At 32.7% G+C, this 19,522-nt stretch overlaps 1 protein-coding gene across 8 annotated transcripts in view; it reads right to left on the bottom strand.

Annotated features, from left to right (window-relative positions):
• Nucleotides 1-19,522, bottom strand: part of LOC143240804 (uncharacterized) — a 194,159-nt gene that overhangs the window by 78,486 nt on the left and 96,151 nt on the right. Inside the window, exon 1 of one of the 8 annotated variants that reach the window (XM_076483905.1) lies at nucleotides 10,542-10,682. The exons of 6 other annotated variants lie outside the window; for them this stretch is intronic. In XM_076483905.1, coding sequence (XP_076340020.1) covers nucleotides 10,542-10,546 — 5 coding nt within the window. In that variant the 5' untranslated portion in view covers nucleotides 10,547-10,682. Of the gene's footprint in view, nucleotides 1-9,816; nucleotides 9,975-10,541; nucleotides 10,683-19,522 lie in introns of those variants that run through there. One more of the 8 variants, XM_076483906.1, reaches the window with a different exon arrangement.

Genomic DNA, 19,522 nt, shown 5'->3' with positions numbered 1-19,522 from the left:
AAACACCGTAGTTTTCGGTGTATAAGATGAACTTTGTTTCCAAAAGAAGGGGTCTCAAAACCCCCTTGCATTCTATACACCGAATGTGAAGAGTTTACGCCTCCCTATGGCGACTAAGCAGTTTTTTTTCAAATGATATTGTTTGAGGACAAGTGAGAGCGAACTTTCAAAACTTGTTTTCAGTAATGCATCAGAAGATTTTCAAAGTTTTCATTATTAATGAACAATGTTCTGATGTAAATGTATGAAACAACCATATTTTATTTTATTATGGACTCTACTTTTGAAGTATCCGAAAGAATAATAAAAGATTATGATGATGATGAACAAATAAATAAATGCTATCTGTGAAAAATATTTTTTTCCTGAAGATACTCTTGAAAATAAGGGTACGTCTTATGCACTGTAAAATAGGGTAATTTACCCACATTTTATAAACTAAGGAAAATTCTGTATTTAAGTGAAAGCTCAATCACTGAATACGAGATTTCGAATATATTACTACCCTGAAAACTATTTTTTTAAAATTAATTATCACTTTTTTATTTAAAAAGTGTTAAACAATGTATTTAGTAATGTTATCAACGATTTACTCATTTCAGTATTCTACGGTTGTGCGCTTTTATGTTACTTGTTAAGCCTTGATTTTGCTCTTTATTGTAATAATGTTCCATTTCGTACCTAATAATTCGCTCGCATACCACGATATTTAGAGGCTTAAAGTCTTTACTCGGGAGTTTTACACTGATGTTAGTAGCTGGAAGAAAAAAAAGATTCACGTTTATTAAAAAAAAAAAGGACTTATGCGTCACTTAATGATTAGCATACTAGGACTGTGAATCCAAGGATTCGTGTTGTGTAGTTATGGGTGCGTTATAATAGCAACAGTTAAATCTTTATATTCAATAATTCAGAAGTTGGTAGTGGAGCTATAGAATAGCTACTTTTCTTCGAGTCTTTCAGTGCAAAATTAGCAAGAAATACTAACACTTATTATTTTATATATCTGTGCGTGAACATTCTGAAGTACTTAGATACTGTAAAACAACAACAGAAGTACTTAGATACTGTAAAACAACAACAACAGATATTTTAAATATAATTTCGATGTAAGAGGTTGCCAAGAATGAAAAATCTCAATCGGTGAAGCAGTGATGAAAGCTATATATACATTTAGCTGAACTCAGTATATATCGTATAATTTGCGCACATTCAGCACGGTCTAACACATCACACATTTCGTATACAGTTACTTAAATCTTTATGTGTATCCTCGTCATGGCTCATTAATGAATCACGTTAAATTTCCGCTCAAACTAGTAAGCATTTCCCATTCTAATAAACAAAAACCTTTACTGAAAGGGTCTGGCGAATAGTAGAAATGCCAATAAAATTGAGAGAATCTTATGCACCAAAAAGTGGAAAAAATAAGTAAATAAACAGATAAATGATATATGCACAACTCTATTTTTTAAGTTACTAATTGTATAACTTGAGAAACATCTTTAGATTACACTATGGACATTTACACATTTTAAGCTTTGCATATATGAATAACGTAGTTTATGTATAATTTATTTTACCGTATACATAAAGACTGTATATTCGGAGAAACTAAAACGCTTTTTTGAAAAATACTTTAAAAGGTTTACATCAGACGCAAAATCCATGTTAACGGAAATCGAACAAGATAGCGTGAGATAACTCTGATTCTCACATACTAATGCTACATTTTCAATTAATTCACTTATCTTTGAAAGTTTTTAAGAAATAAAAATGCCACTTTTCTAAGTCTCAAACGATATAAATATCTCGCTAAGTCCTTACAATGTATGTACCTTCGTACTCTAGAGAGAGAAAAAAATAATTGTTACATCTCACGATGCTTGTAATGATGCAACTAAGAAAATCGCTCTTGAAAATAAAAACTGCAAATAAAACGATAAATAATTTATGCATACTTGAAAATTTTTGTGGATCTTTAAGTTTTTAATTTTATTTTTAATTTTATGTTAATTTTTAATAATCTCCTAAAATCGTGTTTTAAATATTTAGATCACTTTACACGCTAATTCTTGAACTTATGGCGTTGATTTATAACACTGTGTTACACATTTATTACAAAAATGTCACAGATACTATTCCGGAAGGAATTTCCTTATCTTTCGTATCTAGCACAGTTTGTTTTCCTTTATGAAGAAAAAAATCTTACGCCACTGATAAGTCGAAATGCAAATAACAATAAATTACTTTTTCAGAAAAACAAGTCTAAACACAGAACATTTTTCTGTCGTAGTTTGATTGTTGTGTTCTTCTTCAGGTAGACATTTGCCACGAAAAGTATTTCGACCAGAAAATTTTCTTATTAAGCTAGTTTAATGCACGCTATATGCTAATACATTTTTACTGAAGTTGCGGTGAAATATTTCCTTGGCTCTCAAAAGAATCTATTTCGTTTTGGCTACTTGCCAAAAGTTATGATTTACTAACAGATCAACCATATGCAAACAATCAAACCTAATGAGAAGTAAACTTTTTTTATCCATCTTGGTGGATGTATATGTGCTCTAACTTTGACTTCACTGTTAGACAATCAGTGTGCCCAGGTACCCATAAGTTAGTTTTGAGTTTAAAAATCAAACTTCAAAATGCTGTTGCTATTTCTAAATTGAACTGATATCTTGAATGTTTAAGTCAAAATTTGATGATCCAATAAAAAAATGGATTTTCCTTACAAGAAATATATATATATATATATATATATATATAAGGTCCCTATCAAAGCATTGCGTTAGTTGTAGCCTAAGCCACCAGATTGTACAGTTGATATAACGAATATTGTAAAAATATTTCTAACAAAGATATATATAATATATTTAGAATGTTCTAGATGTTTAATAAGTGAAATATCCAGTAGTGTATGTGTTGAAAAACTAAGTAAATATACAAAGTTCCATCAGGTATTTATATAATGGCATTAGAACAAATTGACACTTCATCTATTATTTCACCTTTCTTCTGCTTTCCAACAAGCTAGAACTCACTTTGCAAACGACAGTGTCCTGAGATTTTATCGTATCTGCACAAGGGGCTATTTGCACTACGTTCGTCGTAAGTGCCAAAAATCTGAGTTTTGGCTTATGAGTCCTTAAACTTACCTCTAAGACATCAATGGCAAGTTATATTGAGAAACTGCATTAAATGATTTGGCTTGGTTTGTTTGTTTTTTTTTAATTTCGCACAAAGCTACGCGAGGGCTATCTGAGCTAGCCGTCCCTAATTTAGTAGTGTAAAACTAGAGAGATGGCAGCTACTCATCACCAACCACCACCAACTCTTGGGCTACTCATTTACTAACGAATAGTGGGCTTGACCGTCACATTATAACGCCCCCACGGAGGAAAGGGCGAACATGTTTGGTGTATCGGGGGCTTAAATGATAGCGTACATTCACACACATATGCCCATCATTTAAATTATACAAAATATAAGCTAAATATAATTTTAAAATGTTGTAGTTAAACATTACACCTTGTACTGATTGTTTTTGTTCTAGGGATGTTACTGATGTGAAGTATATGTAACTTTTCTAACACTTTCATTATTTATCCAAAATATTCTTACAAAAATTGGATTATTTATATAAAAAAAATTAAACTAAAAATACGTCTTTATTTATCGTTCTTTTAGATATAAAGCGTTATCTGATACACTCTTAACTATGTATTGGACTCCTTCCTTGTACCAAAGAATAAGTACTAAAGACTCTGGCAAATAACCATTATTTTCGTACATTTAACTTTCTTTTTTTCTTTTTTAGAATATTTTTTCAATTCTTTACTGCGTAGAGTGAGATAAGGACATTGGAGGTTTTCTATGGTCTAAAGAAATACTTCTGTAAATCAGGATATCGCATGATTTTGGAAATCATGATGTTTAAGAAACGAAAACTAGAAAATAAGAATGTATTTATCATGAATATTTTTTTCATCATCCTGTTAACACTGTGAGTAAGGTTTATGGTGCGTGTCCTGTTGTGTTAAAAATATTCACATATCTGGGCTGAGCGTAGTTAAGTAATCATCCTGCTAACAATGTGTACCCGAAGTTTATGGTGCGTGTCCTATTGTGTTAAAATATTTATATATCCTACCAATACTGTGTACCCGAGGTTTATGGTGCGTATCCTGCTGTGGCAAAAAAACGCTCTGCTCATACGAGGTGATTTAAGAGTGCATGCTCGTAGGTGCATGAGTGAGAGTCAACCCTACTCTTCCATTGCACAATATTTAACGGTGGGTGCTGTTTTTCTATCTGCTTATCATCTCGTTTATAAATTCAAATTTAGGGACGAGACCAATCCTTGTGTATCCGTGCGCTAGAACTTTGAACAAGAAAAATACGTTTTTAGAAAAGTATGAGGTTGCTATGGTAACGTAAGTTTAGTAATACTTAAAATATAGGTATATTTTGGAAGCTTATGCACCTGTGAAATTAAAAACACGTGTGATTAACAGCTTCTTAAACTCCTTAATTTGTATATCTGCATCAAGCAGATGAATTATGCATCGTTACATAAGTCACAAAACGGACTATTAGAAATATACAATTGCTTTGTTAAAACGTGAAATATTTACTATTTTTTCGGATGTCAGAAAATCACAACGCAAAGTGAATTTCTTCACTGTATTTTAAACGTTTGTACAGCGCTGCTGAAACAAAAGTAATGACCGACAATATAGAATATATTTACTAACAAGAATGAGGTTCGAATCCCCGTCACACCAAACATGCTCGCCCTTTCAGCCATGGAGGCGTTATAATGTTACGGTCAATCCCACTATTCGTTGGTAAAAGAGTAGCCCAAGAGTTGGCGGTGGGTGGTGATGACTAGCTACCTTCCCTCTAGTCTTTCACTGCTAAATTAGGGACGGCTAGTACAGATAGCCCTCGTGTAGCTTTGCGCGAAATTCAAAAAACAAACAAATAAACATTACTAAAGATTCTACGTGCTTCGTCCCTGATATTAAAACAGTTTGAGTTTAGATAACCTTGATGCAGAATTTATCAATAAACTTGATAATCATGGATTGAGAGAGACGACAGCTTAATAAAAACTGTTTAAAGTATTTACTTCCTGAAGAAAATATGGAGAACATTCCACATAAATTGTTATTAGAGAGCGAAAATTAATAATTCTTGTTTGCTCACAAACTTTAGTTTTAGAAAAAAATAAAATATAGTGACGAACATTTAAATTCTAAAACTCAGCACTGAAAGACAATTCACTTTAAACTACAGTATGATAATCGAATATTGTTGTTATAAATATACTAATTGATGTAACATGTGTACTTCAATTAAACTTGAAACCCCAAAACCGCCTTCACGTGGAACAGAATTGTTTGCCTATACACTCTGTAAGTTGAATCCAATTCAAATCCTAAACAAAACAGCGTTCACAAGAAATTAAAGTTTTACAACTAAAGAGTAAAATTATAAGACACAAAAGATACAGCTTTAGGTAACAACGTGAATACTGATGTATTTACAAATAAAACTATATGCAAGCTTGATTAGTTAAGCTGGTTTTAAAAACTGTAAAGCTTCAAATTACACTCATGAACTTGTAATAAGAGAAGAAAATTACCACGTGGTAAAGGTATGACACTTTCCTTGTACTTAGTCTTACAAACAACACAGTAGAATGTATATATTATTGATGTTATGAAAATCATCAGGTAAATTTCTAATATTTTTTTTATACGGTTCATCAATTTTTCAAGTACGAAATAACTTTTAACACAGCGACATCTGTCGGTTATAATATAAAGTGCATAATATCGAAAAGCTTCTTAATTTTTTTTTTAAATATCCAACTGGTGTCACCAACTTCAGTTCAAAAGCGTTCTTTTTTAGCTTTTTGTGATCTCTTTAAAGATGTAGTGCAATACGTTTGTCGGTATTGTACAAATGACGCACAACTAAAGTAAAACATTCATATAACGACGATCCTACTTAAACTTCGTTTTCTTAGAAAAAAAGTTTGTTTTATTAATTATACTAAATTCTTGTATACCCGAGTCAAAAAATTGTTATCACTACCTCCACAACCTAAAGCTATACATTTATATATTACTGTTAAATACGAATATAAACCTAATCTACACTTAGATTCATCACTTGTCACTGTTTTATACCGATTTTGAGAAATTCCACTCTTCGTCAGTAAGTCTAGACAAAGGTCAAGCGTAAAAGTAATAAGACAGGACTTCTTTGTTATAGCAGTTAAATGTTTACTATACATATGTGTGTTGTTTAGAGATGTCTTCTATTCACCGTTGTGGATTTTTACTTATATAGGATTTTTTTTTCAATGGACCATTGATAACTCAGTGACAAGTGGCAAATCGAATAGCAGATTGAACTTTACATTTATCTCTAACATTCTAAACAGCTTTTTGGTTGAATAGTTCATTAGAATAATTTAGTAGAATCGACGCTGTTTATTCTTCAAACCTATATAAATATAATTACATCTTAAAACAACATACTCTGTATATATTTATTTCAGCGCTCTTGTTTGACAGTTTGTCATCTTGGCTCTGAACACAGTTATATTCTAAGCTGAATTACAAAGACTCAGTGATAAAACTTTAACCAAAAATATTAAAACAGTTATAAACAAATGGTGTCCTTCCAATCCGAAGGAAAGACAAGAAATAAGAATAAGGTCTGAATCACGTAATATTTACATATTCACATGTTTGTGTGTAGATAAGTACACTGTTACATAATGGGTTGTGTGCGATCTACTCACCACAGGCATCGAAATCCAGGTTTTAACGGTATAAATCTGGGGGATATACAGCTGTGTTACACATGTGATATACATGTGTTCACTTTATATTTTAAACTGAATTTTTACTCAGTTCCAGGGTCATTCAGCACAGTTCTGTTTATTTTAAATAAAATGTTACTGAACATTATAAAAAGTTGAATTTTAAAAACGAAAGGTCAATTTGGTTTTGATCTATTTTCATGAGCGTGCAAACATGCGAAATTTGGTATCTACATTATTGGATGTTTAAAGGCCTTGTCGTCACTGGATGTAGCATATGGTAATATATTCTTCTTTGCTTTCATTCGTAAGTTCTTAGAAGTATTCTGTTATGCCAATATGGATACACGTTCAGATGGCTGCATACACTGAAGGAAAGTCTCATTGTGTCAATAATTGTTGTTTTTCACTTCCTCTGATCGGTATCTAAACTAAAACCCCTCGTACACCAAGCGAACGGCTATCAACTGTTGTTTATTTAGAATTAAGCACAATGTTGCACAATAGACTATATAAGCTCTGCCCACCACCGGTATCGAAACTCGGTTTCTCGCGGTTTAGGCCCCTACCAACTAAGCTGCAGAGTTAACCCTCCAGCTACTCCTATAAAGTTACTTTTTAACTACTAAAATTGCCATACTATTAACGCTTGTAACTGAAAATCAAATTTTTATTTTCATTTATTCATTTTTGGTTTCAAAATAAAATTGTCCCCAGCTATTTTACAAAGTGCTTAAAAGATGTGATTAATTATATGTGGCTAGACGAAAGAGAGAGAGAGAGGTGTGTGTTAAACAGAAGAAATGAGTGAAATGAATAAACTTCCAGATCTTATCACCAGTAAAAGCTTTATAGGGAAAAAGTTAGACTGAATGTTAGGAAGTGCTGTAAAAACGTGAACATTGCGTTTGGTTAGGATTAATGAGGCAGTGTAGGTCAGTTGGTAGAAAATAATGGAAAAAACAAACATTTTCTAACAAATAGCAAACAGACTATGCATAGTCGTCGAGTAACGTATGTGCCTATATTTGGGAACATTTCTCTTTACAAAAAATGTATAATTACACAATGTATGGACACATCCGGAAAAAAAAGGTTTTGTTGAAATTAGTTCAAATAACTCATGCTGTGCAGATGTTAGTTAACGTTGGAGTTTTAGAAGACTCAATTGCGTAAATTTTGGTACATCGTAAATATCAAACAGACGTGGAGAGAGCTCACACGTTTACTAGCAATGAAACCAAGCGTTATACCAAAAGTAAAAGACCACATCGTCACGAATGTTATCTGGCTTAACAAAAATTATGACAATGGAAGGTTTTCACTCTGATGAATGATTCACTTGTATTCATATGTACTAGCAGGTTAGAGCTTATCAGACTGTTAGCTAAAGGTCAAAACTGCCTGAAGATAAAAGAACAAAGTACTCAAACATTCGTACGAAAATATTAAAGATTTATGTTTATGGTTCGTTCGTGTTATCATAGTTCATGGTTCTCCGCTGGGACAGTGGTAAGTCTATGAGTTTACAGTGCTAAAATTAGAAGTTTGATTCCCTTCGGTGGACACAACAGATAGCCTGATGTGGCTTTTCTATAAGATAAAAACACACACACCCACACATACATAGTTCATGAAACTGCAATCTAACAACCAAAGGCAAAGAGCATTCCGAAAAATTGTGTTTTATATGTGGTTGACCAAAGTCCACGAATAGCAAATATCGGTGAGTATTTGGATTCTACTAGTTCATATATACATATATAATAATTACATAACTTGATTCCCGCTACTTATCACCCCCGCTACTTGGCGCCACCATACTATTATTGTTGATTCAGCCATTCCCTAGCGAAGCCCTAGTTTATCACAGGCCACATTCCACAAATATCTAACTTAGCAGAAACCTTATAGACTTGCACAATCAGGCAGATAACGTCGTTTGTGGAGTCTACAACAGGCAGCGACAGTAAGTGTACTGTACATAGTTGACCTGACGCACTACACTCATTACTGGCTCCCTCGTTATTGACATTTTTCAGATATCTCGACCAAGTAGGTTGCATTAATAATACTTTATTGTTCTGATAACATCCGAGGGCTAAGCAAGCAATGAATGTAGGAAATTTCCACAACTTTGCCAAATAAGTGATATTAAGAAAAACAAAAATTGCTTATATAACACATACATATTCACAAACTGTTACATATTATATTTGATATTTCCAAAGTAATTTTATGTGCTTTTCTTTTGATTCACTGTTTATTTATATGCATTCATGAGATATGGTATGCTTAAATATAAACATTAAAATAAGGTATTTCATAACATACATACTTGGATTATGTACTAAGAATATTTTTAAAATATCGAATTAAAATACTTCATCAGAGTTACAACCTCCAACATACTTCATTGTCTGTAAGGATTGCTCATACAGTGGAGAGCCATCAACTTGCTAGTTGTTGTCTGTTCGTGTAAGTGTGTGGGTTGAAAAATAGTTCAGTGATATTCCATCCTCACTCTCAGTTCCGATGCACTAACAGGCACTGTTGGGTATTTTTGAAGTCGTTTGCAAAAGGCCTATCGAGCATAGATCTCTTGGTTTGGTTTGTTTTGAATTTTGCGCAAAGCTACACAAGGACTATCTGCGCTAGCCACAATTTAGCAGTTTAAGACTAGAGGGAAGGCAGCTAGTCATCACCACCCACCGTCAACTCTTGAGTTACTTTTTTACCAACGAATAGTGGGATTGACCGTCACATTATAACGCCCCCACGGCTAAAAGGGGGAACATGTTTGGTGCGACGGGGATTCAAACCTGCGATTCTCGGATTACGAGTCGAGAGCCTTAACCACCTGGCCTTATAGGTCTCTTATACAACTATGATAATTAGATTTTCCATCTATTCTTTACTTACTAAAGAAAAACATTGCTTAAGGTAATGCACAACTAGGAACAAACATTACTTACATTTATCGTGCATGTTGCTTAACCAAAAGGCAGAGACGCTAGTGAAGAATTTGAAAAAGTCATGAATGAAAACCATGAAGAATGGGTTATAACATATGAATCACACTACACCTCTTACTTCCAGTACCGAAAAGGTCTTTCGCTTAATACTTCGTCTCACCACACCAGCTGGGATGCGACAGACATAGTAGTGTTGTAGATGATATATATACATGTACATGTATCATCACTTTTCATTACCGAGGAAGGTTATGGTGTGAGTCGGAAAAAAACAAGTCCATTATAATGATTATAAATTTACAAATGAGATTAATAGGGTATGAAATTTACCAACCTGTACAACAATATTAATTAATTTGTTAATATAATTCAGCATAACTCTCATAGTATTGACTTAACCCGTTTGTACAGACGCATTGAAAGTGTGACCGATTTACATACCAAGAAATGAATGCTACGAACATAAATGCTAGACAAAGTATTTACTTATTTGTTGACTCGTGTTATTAATTTTAACTAATGAGTGTCATTATCAGAAACTAGGAGTTTCGCAACACTAAACATCGCAGTCAAATTTAATTCTCGGAAACTTCGATACTTGACGCGCAATAACTAATTAATCAACCAATAGCGTCAGTTGTTGAAACATAAATTTGACGTTTTTAAATTCAAAATTAAGAATAGTTAATAGATAACACACCGATATTATGAAACGCTTAACTTACCTCATGGGTTCCACATTCTGTCAAAGATTCGCGAGCATACAATCCACAAAATCAGTCATGCATTTCTTAAGTCAACGCGGACTCAACTTCATCGATTTATTTTATTTTTCTGCTCAAACTTCCCACCAATGCTGTGAAGGCTGACTCCACTATTTAACAGGGGAGGGCGCTGTAACACGCTGTGACGCAAAGCGTCTTTTCAGCACAAAATAGCTTGAATGTTTCACGTACTAGTTAAATATCGGACAGTAAACAGGTAGAAATAGTAGCTCAAATAATAAAAACGATAAAATTATGTCAAACCACTATTACGTTTCTTTTTGTGGAGGAAAAAATGGTTCTGTGTGTCAACATGAATGAATTTTCAATGTTGAAAAAAGGAAATTCTGGTATTTGGCACTTGTTTAAAAGCATGTACGTTTATAGATTTGACTTAAGATCGAAATTCTAGCAACCTTGATGTTTTGAAACCGGTTTTTTTAGTATTTTAATCGACACACTGGAAAATATAATTTGATAAATTATCTAACAACTTGAAATTTTATAGTTAAGTTATCATGTTTTATAAATTCTTTACAATTACTAAATAACCTCTGTGTAATGATTTTAATAGCCAGCACTGTAATAAAAAAAGCGAATGACTTAAAAGATAACTTATACACTTACTATTCACGTGTAAGTATTATAGTTGCAATCTTACACAAAACCACACCTGTATCTATTTATATTAAATTATATTGATTATTTTACTGTTTTATTTCACGTGATTATATGATTAAACAAATGTATTTAATCCGGTAAAAAAAAGTAAAGATTCCAAACTAAAATAACAGATTATATCGATTTAAATTAGGACACTTTGGCCTCTGAAGATAGAAACAGTTCACGTTTACTGATTGTCAACAATTAAGTTATCTTCATAGAACGACCTTTCTAGTGTATCCGTAGGATGTTCGTCCAATGTTGAATTTTTAAACCAGACCTAAATTCACATGCTAAATCTACAGTGACTGAAAAGTTCATCAGGACCCTCAAATACACATACATACTCACACATTTAGAACACTTTATTAACTTGCAGGTGATAATGCAATGTCCCATGTGATTGCTTGAGTCCTGTAATTCTAAAGATGTAGATAAATGGTAGTAAACGTAGAAGTCAAACTGGTTGAAATAAGAATCTCTCCATCTTTCAAAGGGGTACAGTAGTAAGTGTCCATTAGCAAAAGCATTGTTATTAAGCAAAGTTTCTTTGACTAACTGATCGATATCGTAAGGTTTATCAGTAGAAGAAATAAAAGGAGAAAGAACTATGGTATTAGGATAAACTGAATCCGAATTCGACAGGTAAATGAAACAAATGAATGGAGAGATGTATAAAGTGGAACATCAATAATGGTCAGGATACTACAATTTCATACCATATCATGCGATTATGTAATAATATGTGAAATTTTCCATGGTAGCATTTGGATACATTGTTCCTTTCAGTCTAATAACATCCAAAGTGAGCATGAATGATGTTACCAATCTATTTCACCATACAATGCTGGATTTTTAATCTTATGGATAACACATTACTGTCCGTAAATTATTTGCAGATGAGATGAATGGCTTCCATCATCTTCTTTGTTTGACTAAGCATCTCTAAAATGAAAGTGAACGTCTCGCGTGCCACCATAAAACATCTATGTAAACATTTGTGAACTATCTACAGATTATTATCTCAGTCGCTTATTCCAGTATCTTATGGGGTTTCTGCCACGCCATTCGCAGAACATTGTCGTAATTAAATAAAGGCGGCCCAAACACATATTACGTGAAAATTTAAAGTTTTCAGTCGTATTTATCCAAGTATCGATAACCTACTAAACTGAACAGAACTGAAAAGTGTTTTCTTTTCCTTACTAACAATGAATATCGGAAAAATATGGAGAAAGAGATAAGGATATCAAAATTGACTAACATGTGTAGATAGTGTAAAAACAAAAAATGTAACATTTTCTGTCCAATAACAAGTTAATTTATAAATATTACGCCAAAACTGGCATTTTGAAGTTTAAAAAATTATCTAGTTTTAAAAACTTGTAAACACGATTAATTTTCTCAAGTCAATTATATTTATTCTTTACTTCAGAATTTTTGCGCAAAGCTACACAAAGGATTTTCCCCCCCTTGACCATCCTAATTTGGAAGTAATAGACTAGAAAGAAGGCAATTAACTAACACTACCAACTCTTTGGATTAACTTAGCCAAACAATGGGATTAACCTTCACTTATAACGTCCCGTCAGTTAGACATCTGTAAATTTTACGATGAATAGAAATTAGGTATCCAAGTTCTCATAAAAGTCAAGGGATTTTTTTAATCCACTACATAGCTACGAATTTCATTAAAGTGCCCAATTTTTTTTACTCCCAACTTTCATTTAATATGTTTGAATTATGTTTTTGCCCATTATTTTTAACCTCCTTTTCAAAATTTGAAAACGAAAAACAAAATCCTGAAGAAATAATTAGAAAGAAAGATGAAAAATATGGTTTCGTCATGAATTCGCCGCTTTCTTGTGCTATTGAAATAGAATCTCTAAAGAGATCTTCGAAGTTCAACGTTACCTCAACACTTCGTCCATTGAACGAGTAGATCGTTTCGAGAAACAAATATTCATAACTGAATGGTTTTCTGAACGAACCAATAAGTAAGAGTTAGAGAGCTGGTGTGGTTAGCAGTAGCAGGAAATGCCATCCGGTGAGTTAGCTATAAGTTAATGGAATCAGAATACTAAAATCAAAGGTTCTATTCCCTGTGATCACTAGAGCGTGGGTAGACCACTGTGTACTTTCTGCTTAAAACATTCTATTTTCAACCGAAAACATGTTGCGTGACTTTGTAAAAATCTGGCGGTGTCTGACAATTGCATGAGATTTCAAAGAATGTTAATAATTGGAATAGTACTTAATAGGAAGTTGTCCCAGACTATGATCACAGAAATTGAGCACGTCTATCCAAATGGTCAAGCCATGTCATCGCCAAGACTTCAAGGATCATTGTCCATATAATACGAACATACAATAACACTACATGAACTGGTATGCGCACTAAAAAAAAAAAAAGGCTTTATTTTATTTTCTAATTTCAAATTGACATCAAAAACATGATAAACTATGCAAAATTACAATATTTTTCCATACTTGAATTATTAGATATGATAAAGATAATGGCGTGAATGTGAAATAATTCTCTATACTTGAGTTGAGTTAAATCTCAAAAGATATGGAATAATTTTGGTTGTGGTGCTTTATCTAGAATCTTATAAAAAGAAGTTCAAAAGCAATAAGCACAGAGAGAATATTTTAATTATTTGGGAAAAAAGTTTTTAAAAGCATCAACCATATCATTAAAATATAATTTGGTATATAGATTTATTAACTAAAGACCCGTGGGTTCGAATCTCCGTCACACCAAACATGCTCGCCCTTTCAGCCGTGAGGGCATTATAACATGATGCGCAAGCCACCATTCGTTGGTATAAGAATATTTCAAGTTGGCGGTGAGTGGTGATAACTAGCTGCCTTTCCTTTAGTCTTACGCTGCTAGTTTCCGCCTGATATCCCTTATGTAGCTATGCGTGAAATTTACAAAAAAAACAAAAAAAAACAAACAAACTCAACACCTGTTCGCTCACAGCTGTTGTAATTATTCAGGTACATTATTATAAGCTATCTTTGCCCTCTCCCTTGTGTGGGTATCAAACCCCAATTTTTTGCGTTTTAAACTTCATACTTACGACTGAGCAAAACTGAAGAAAGTGTAGAAGGCTCTCAAACTTTACAAATTGCAACTGTTGAAATTTCTGCTTTATTTTTGTCTGGATTAAAAGGTTTAAAACGATTTCACTCATTAACCTCTACTTATAAATACAATTCCTTATAAACAAATCCAAAATTAACGAAAGACTTATGCAGTTTCTAAAGTGTATAGGCTTATAAGTTGCTTTTCGTAAAAATTCTTTCTCTAGCTTGAATAAATAAATACAAGCGAGTGCTGTTTTATAACGTCATCAGATGTCTTAACCCTACTTTAACTATACATCGAACAGACGCATTTAGCTATCGTGGTTTACGTATGCCTATTTATAATGTTTTACACAGTACAGCCATAATACATTGATAAAATAATTTAATAATGAATATGTAATTAATTACCATAAGGCTTTAAATCAGAATAAACATTGATTTAAGGTTACAGTATTTGACACCATTTTTAACATTTTGTATAAACAACACGTAAATTGCTTCTCAAAATATGTTCCACACATTTCCTAACCGCATGATGATTATAAGGTGGATATTTAGAAGAGCATCATCATTATTTATCAGGCTCTGGATTATTCAGAATCTCCATACATTTATACAACACTTGTTGTTTAATGGTATTATAATTGCAAATTCTCTTCGTACCTCCTTCATAAATTAATTACTCCAGGTAAGTCAAGCGGTTTAATGAATAAATAACTTGTTGTAGAGTATGGTTATCGAAAAGGTTGGTATAGTGTTAGACTTGGTATGTTTTGAATTTTGCGCAAAGCTACACGAGGGTTATTTACGCTAGCCGTACTTATTTTTGCAGTGGAAGACTAGATAGAGGTAATTAGTTATCACCACCTACCGCAAACTCTTGGGCTACTCTTTTGCCAAGGTATAGTTGGATTTACCGTCACATTATAATGCCCTCTCACGGCAAAAAAAGCAAGCATGGTTAGTGTGCCAGGTATTCGAACCCGCAACCCTCAGATTACGAGTCAAGTGCCTTATCCATACTGGCCATGGCGGACCGGTATGCTATAAGGCTTACAAACTGTTTGGTACATATGCATCATCAGTTGTAGTGTACAATGTTAGGGTGTAAATCAGGTTAAGCGGTTGAATTCCAACTACTATCGGTTTTACTATTTTTAGGTACGAATTAACAACACAGCACTAATCATTTTTAATTTTTTTACACTTTTACTTATTTATTTATGCTTTATATAATTTTTATAATTATTGTTTTCAACTAATTTCACTATCATTCACAAGAACTGGAAAGAAGAAATGCAGTATTCTCTCTAGTTCTAAAAATAAAACATTAAAGTTATCAAACAATTAATTATATCGTTCCCTTACCTTAACCAGAAAATTTGCACAGATAGCCCTCAAGTAGCTTTGCGCGAAATTCAAAACAAAATAAACCACAGAGTGTATTAATCTTTTCTATATAATAGCCTTAATTACTTTATTTTTTCTTCAGTAAAATTAGTTTTGCAAAACCGACTGTTTACAATAATCCTATGATGTTACTTTACGTTATAAATAATAATTTATTCATAAATGATGGAGTACATTTAATATGTAATAACACTGTTTTATTTCAGAAAAAGGTATCTGGGGGGAATTTGACCGCAATCAGGTTTAAAAATACGTACTTGCAAGCATGGTTCATAGGTTTTTCTTACTAAGTGTTAAGATTAATGTTTGTCTGCTTGTTTGTTAAATTTGAACTACTCCCTAATTTTGAAGTGATAGATTAGATGGAAGACAATTAGTTAGCGTCGCCCATAGCAAACAAACTCTTGGCCTGTTCTTTTACCAACAAAAAGCAGGAATAACCACAACTTGGATGAAAGAGCGAGCATGTTAAATCACGGGATTCGAGCCCATGATATGCAGTTTGAGAGTCATGTACTCTCGCCACCACCTCGTTCCAAGACAAATATGGATCGATGATAGTCTAATGTACTGGAGTAGTCAAAGGCTTCAAAATAATAACGAAATATAATTTTACAAATTCCGCAAACATATTAATATCATGTTTTTATGATGCAGGTTTGAGAACTTTTGTTAATTAAAATCCCTTTCGTGGACAATTATTTAGTAACTTAGTAGCAAACCAACATAAGAAAGGCAAAAACATCTATGGAAAATAAAATTTTTGATGTATTATCGTAGCTCGAGGTAAAAAGCTTCAAATGTCACATAATATCCTACATATAGTTTCATTAAAAACATGGACGATTTCTAAGTATCTGTACACTAAACAGTTTAAAGTAGCTTTTCTAGTAGGATATTATTGTTCATATTTATTTCTTCATTCAGAAGGTTTGCGTGAAACGTCACAAAAAACATTTACGCATACCCATCTTTAATTCAAACTGATAGCACAGAAAGAAAGTAGCTAAACTACAGTATATACAGTCATTTTCTTGGGTTATCCTTTTCTGACTGAATAGTGATCTTTGACAGTCACTTTTATAGCGCATTCAAAATATGAGTTCACTTTTGCGTCCAATTATGCGTCAGATTATGATTCAAACATTATTGTTATAGAAATACATCTTCACGCTGGAAAACATATATTTGTATTTCTTAGATGTGCGAATAGTTACAGATTTACCATAATGTTTTTATTTTAATACCTGTGCATGTTTCCGTATAGTTTTCTTATTTTGCATGTGACGCATATTGTTGGGTGTTTAGTGCAGAAGTCCTGCCTGTTCTCTACATTTGTAGATTTTTTGAGAAATAGAATAAAAAATATTTGTTTTACGAAAACGTTGATGTGTTCGAACTTTGTTGAACGTTCTAGAAGTTCGCTTTAAGCTATATAAATCAACGCGTCAAGAGAAGAATATTATTAGTCGTTTATAGTCAGCATGCTATAAGCCTCAGAAGCTATAACTGTGATAAACGCCAATTAATCGGAAAACTACAGAATTTGACCGGGAACGTTTATAGATTACAAACCGTTCAACTTCAATGAATTAACTTCTGACATTAGTATTTCTACGAGGACATTAGGCATCTAAAAGTATACTTGTAAGGGTGTGAGGCCAACCAAGCTAACTAGCTTAAGCGAAGTGTGACAGTATCAACTCAGAATTAATTTGCTCGTCGTTGACCTGGATCGTCGATAAAATATTTAGTTCTAGACCGGATATAAGACTCAGTACTGTCTGTAAGTTTCTAAAGCTGTTATATGTAAATCATTATTTGAAATAACTATTTATAACATCCGTTATTATAAATTGTGTTGTTGTCATGTTAAAAAAGAATTTTGTGTGTCAGTCTTGTTGGAAAATATTATAAATTTGATAGATGTTAACATTTAATTAACTTCTAAATTAAAATTAAAATTTTCGGCTATTTGAAATCTTAATACCTAGTATATGTAATATAATAAATTGGAGATTCGTCCAAGATAAATTATAATACGTAACAGGGTTATAAGATTTATATTCGTTCTGGTACTGAAATAACCAAAAGTTATTTTTTCTATGTGAAAAGAACCAAGAAATTTATAACATGTTAAATGAAATATCATTAAAATTTAACCAAACACTTGTTACGTGTAATTTCTCTTCTCTCTCTCTCTGCTCATAAACAGCAAATTCCACAATACATTTCCTTATTACTATCATATGAACAAAAACTTCAACAACTATAGAATGTTTTCTTTATGAACTTAAATTATTTGATTATCGACGAGTATACAGCAATACATCTCCGATGTTTCACTCAAAATCAGGATGTTAAATCCCACAAAGATCATTTTTTAAATTCATTTAGTCTCTCATAAAACAATTCTATAATTTGTTTTCTGGTGTCTGTGTGTGTATGTGTTTTCTTATAGCAAAGTCAAATCGAGCTATCTGCCTGGTCCATCGAGGGAATCGAACCCCTGACTTTAGCGTTGTAAATCCATTTTCTGATGGCAATGATCTTGTTATACCCCAAAAGCATATACAGAACAACATTCATTAAACAAAAGTAATCAAATATAAACGAAAACTTGTATAACATAAAAAAGGTGTTTAATCCAAAACTTCACCTACTGTAGATATTGGTACTCCAGGCCAGTGGTTGAACAAGTTAAACATAACCAGTTCTCCATACCCGGATATTAAAAATGATCAGTCTGTTGAAATACTATATGAAACGAAATGTGCAAAAATAAAACTTACTGGTGCTTTATACTTTTACTGGATGGAATATTTTTGTCTACTTGAAACTGAAATCATTTTTAGTAATGTTCCTATTGAGCCACAGAGTATTGAGTTGCATAAAATGTTGTACATAAACACATGAAATAATAACATTATGCACGCTTTAAAGTCCACACATCCAGTGATGGATGCCTTTTCAATGACAGGAGAGTTCATAAACCTGTGAAAAAAATGTTGTGCTAAACCAACTTGGCGCCAAACGACATGTCTCGATGGTTGTACGCAACACTGAAATTAAGGTTGCAAGGCATTGACAGTGACACAAGAGAATTTAATCTATCGCTTCAAGGACGCCGAATGCCCTCCAACTGGGGTAATCGTAATTCTCCCCCATTTTCTCTTAGTTCTCGTAACTCAACATAAAATGGCCACTTGGCCATTGTTTCACAGCTTATCTCGAATGAAAATAGCGTGTCAAAAACAAACTTTACGTGTACCATCTAGTAAAAACAAAACAAAAAATACTCTTAAGCGCCAAGATCATAGATAGGTAAAAAATACAACAAAAGAAAACGAGGTAGACAATGGTAATTTTATTTTCTAGTATGGTCTGTTTTCAACTAAACACCAGTTCTAAAAAATTGGCTGCTCAAATGAAAAAAGTTTAAACATTCTACTAAGTGCATTTATCTATAATCCTTACAGCGGAATTTTTATGAGATTGAACAATCCAAAGGAACAAAAGAATCTTCCAATGAAGAAGAAAACCTATCTGCAAATAAAATACATTTAATAAAGGAATTCATATAAAGTTATTCGCGTTGCTTGTTGAAAATTGCAGAAGATAGTTTGTATAGCTAGAGAACCCAATAGTACAACAGTAAGATATGAAAACGTGGTTTTTTCAAAACCTTCCAAGAAAAACATTTTTGATTAAGTTTCTCAAGTGTGACAGATACATTTCTTGTACCAATATTTTGCAAGTTGGTTACCCTCAGG

The sequence above is a fragment of the Tachypleus tridentatus genome, chromosome 13 (genome assembly GCF_004210375.1).
Source record: "Tachypleus tridentatus isolate NWPU-2018 chromosome 13, ASM421037v1, whole genome shotgun sequence".
Lineage (NCBI taxonomy): Eukaryota > Metazoa > Arthropoda > Merostomata > Xiphosura > Limulidae > Tachypleus > Tachypleus tridentatus.
This window is presented reverse-complemented; position numbering and strand designations above follow the sequence as displayed.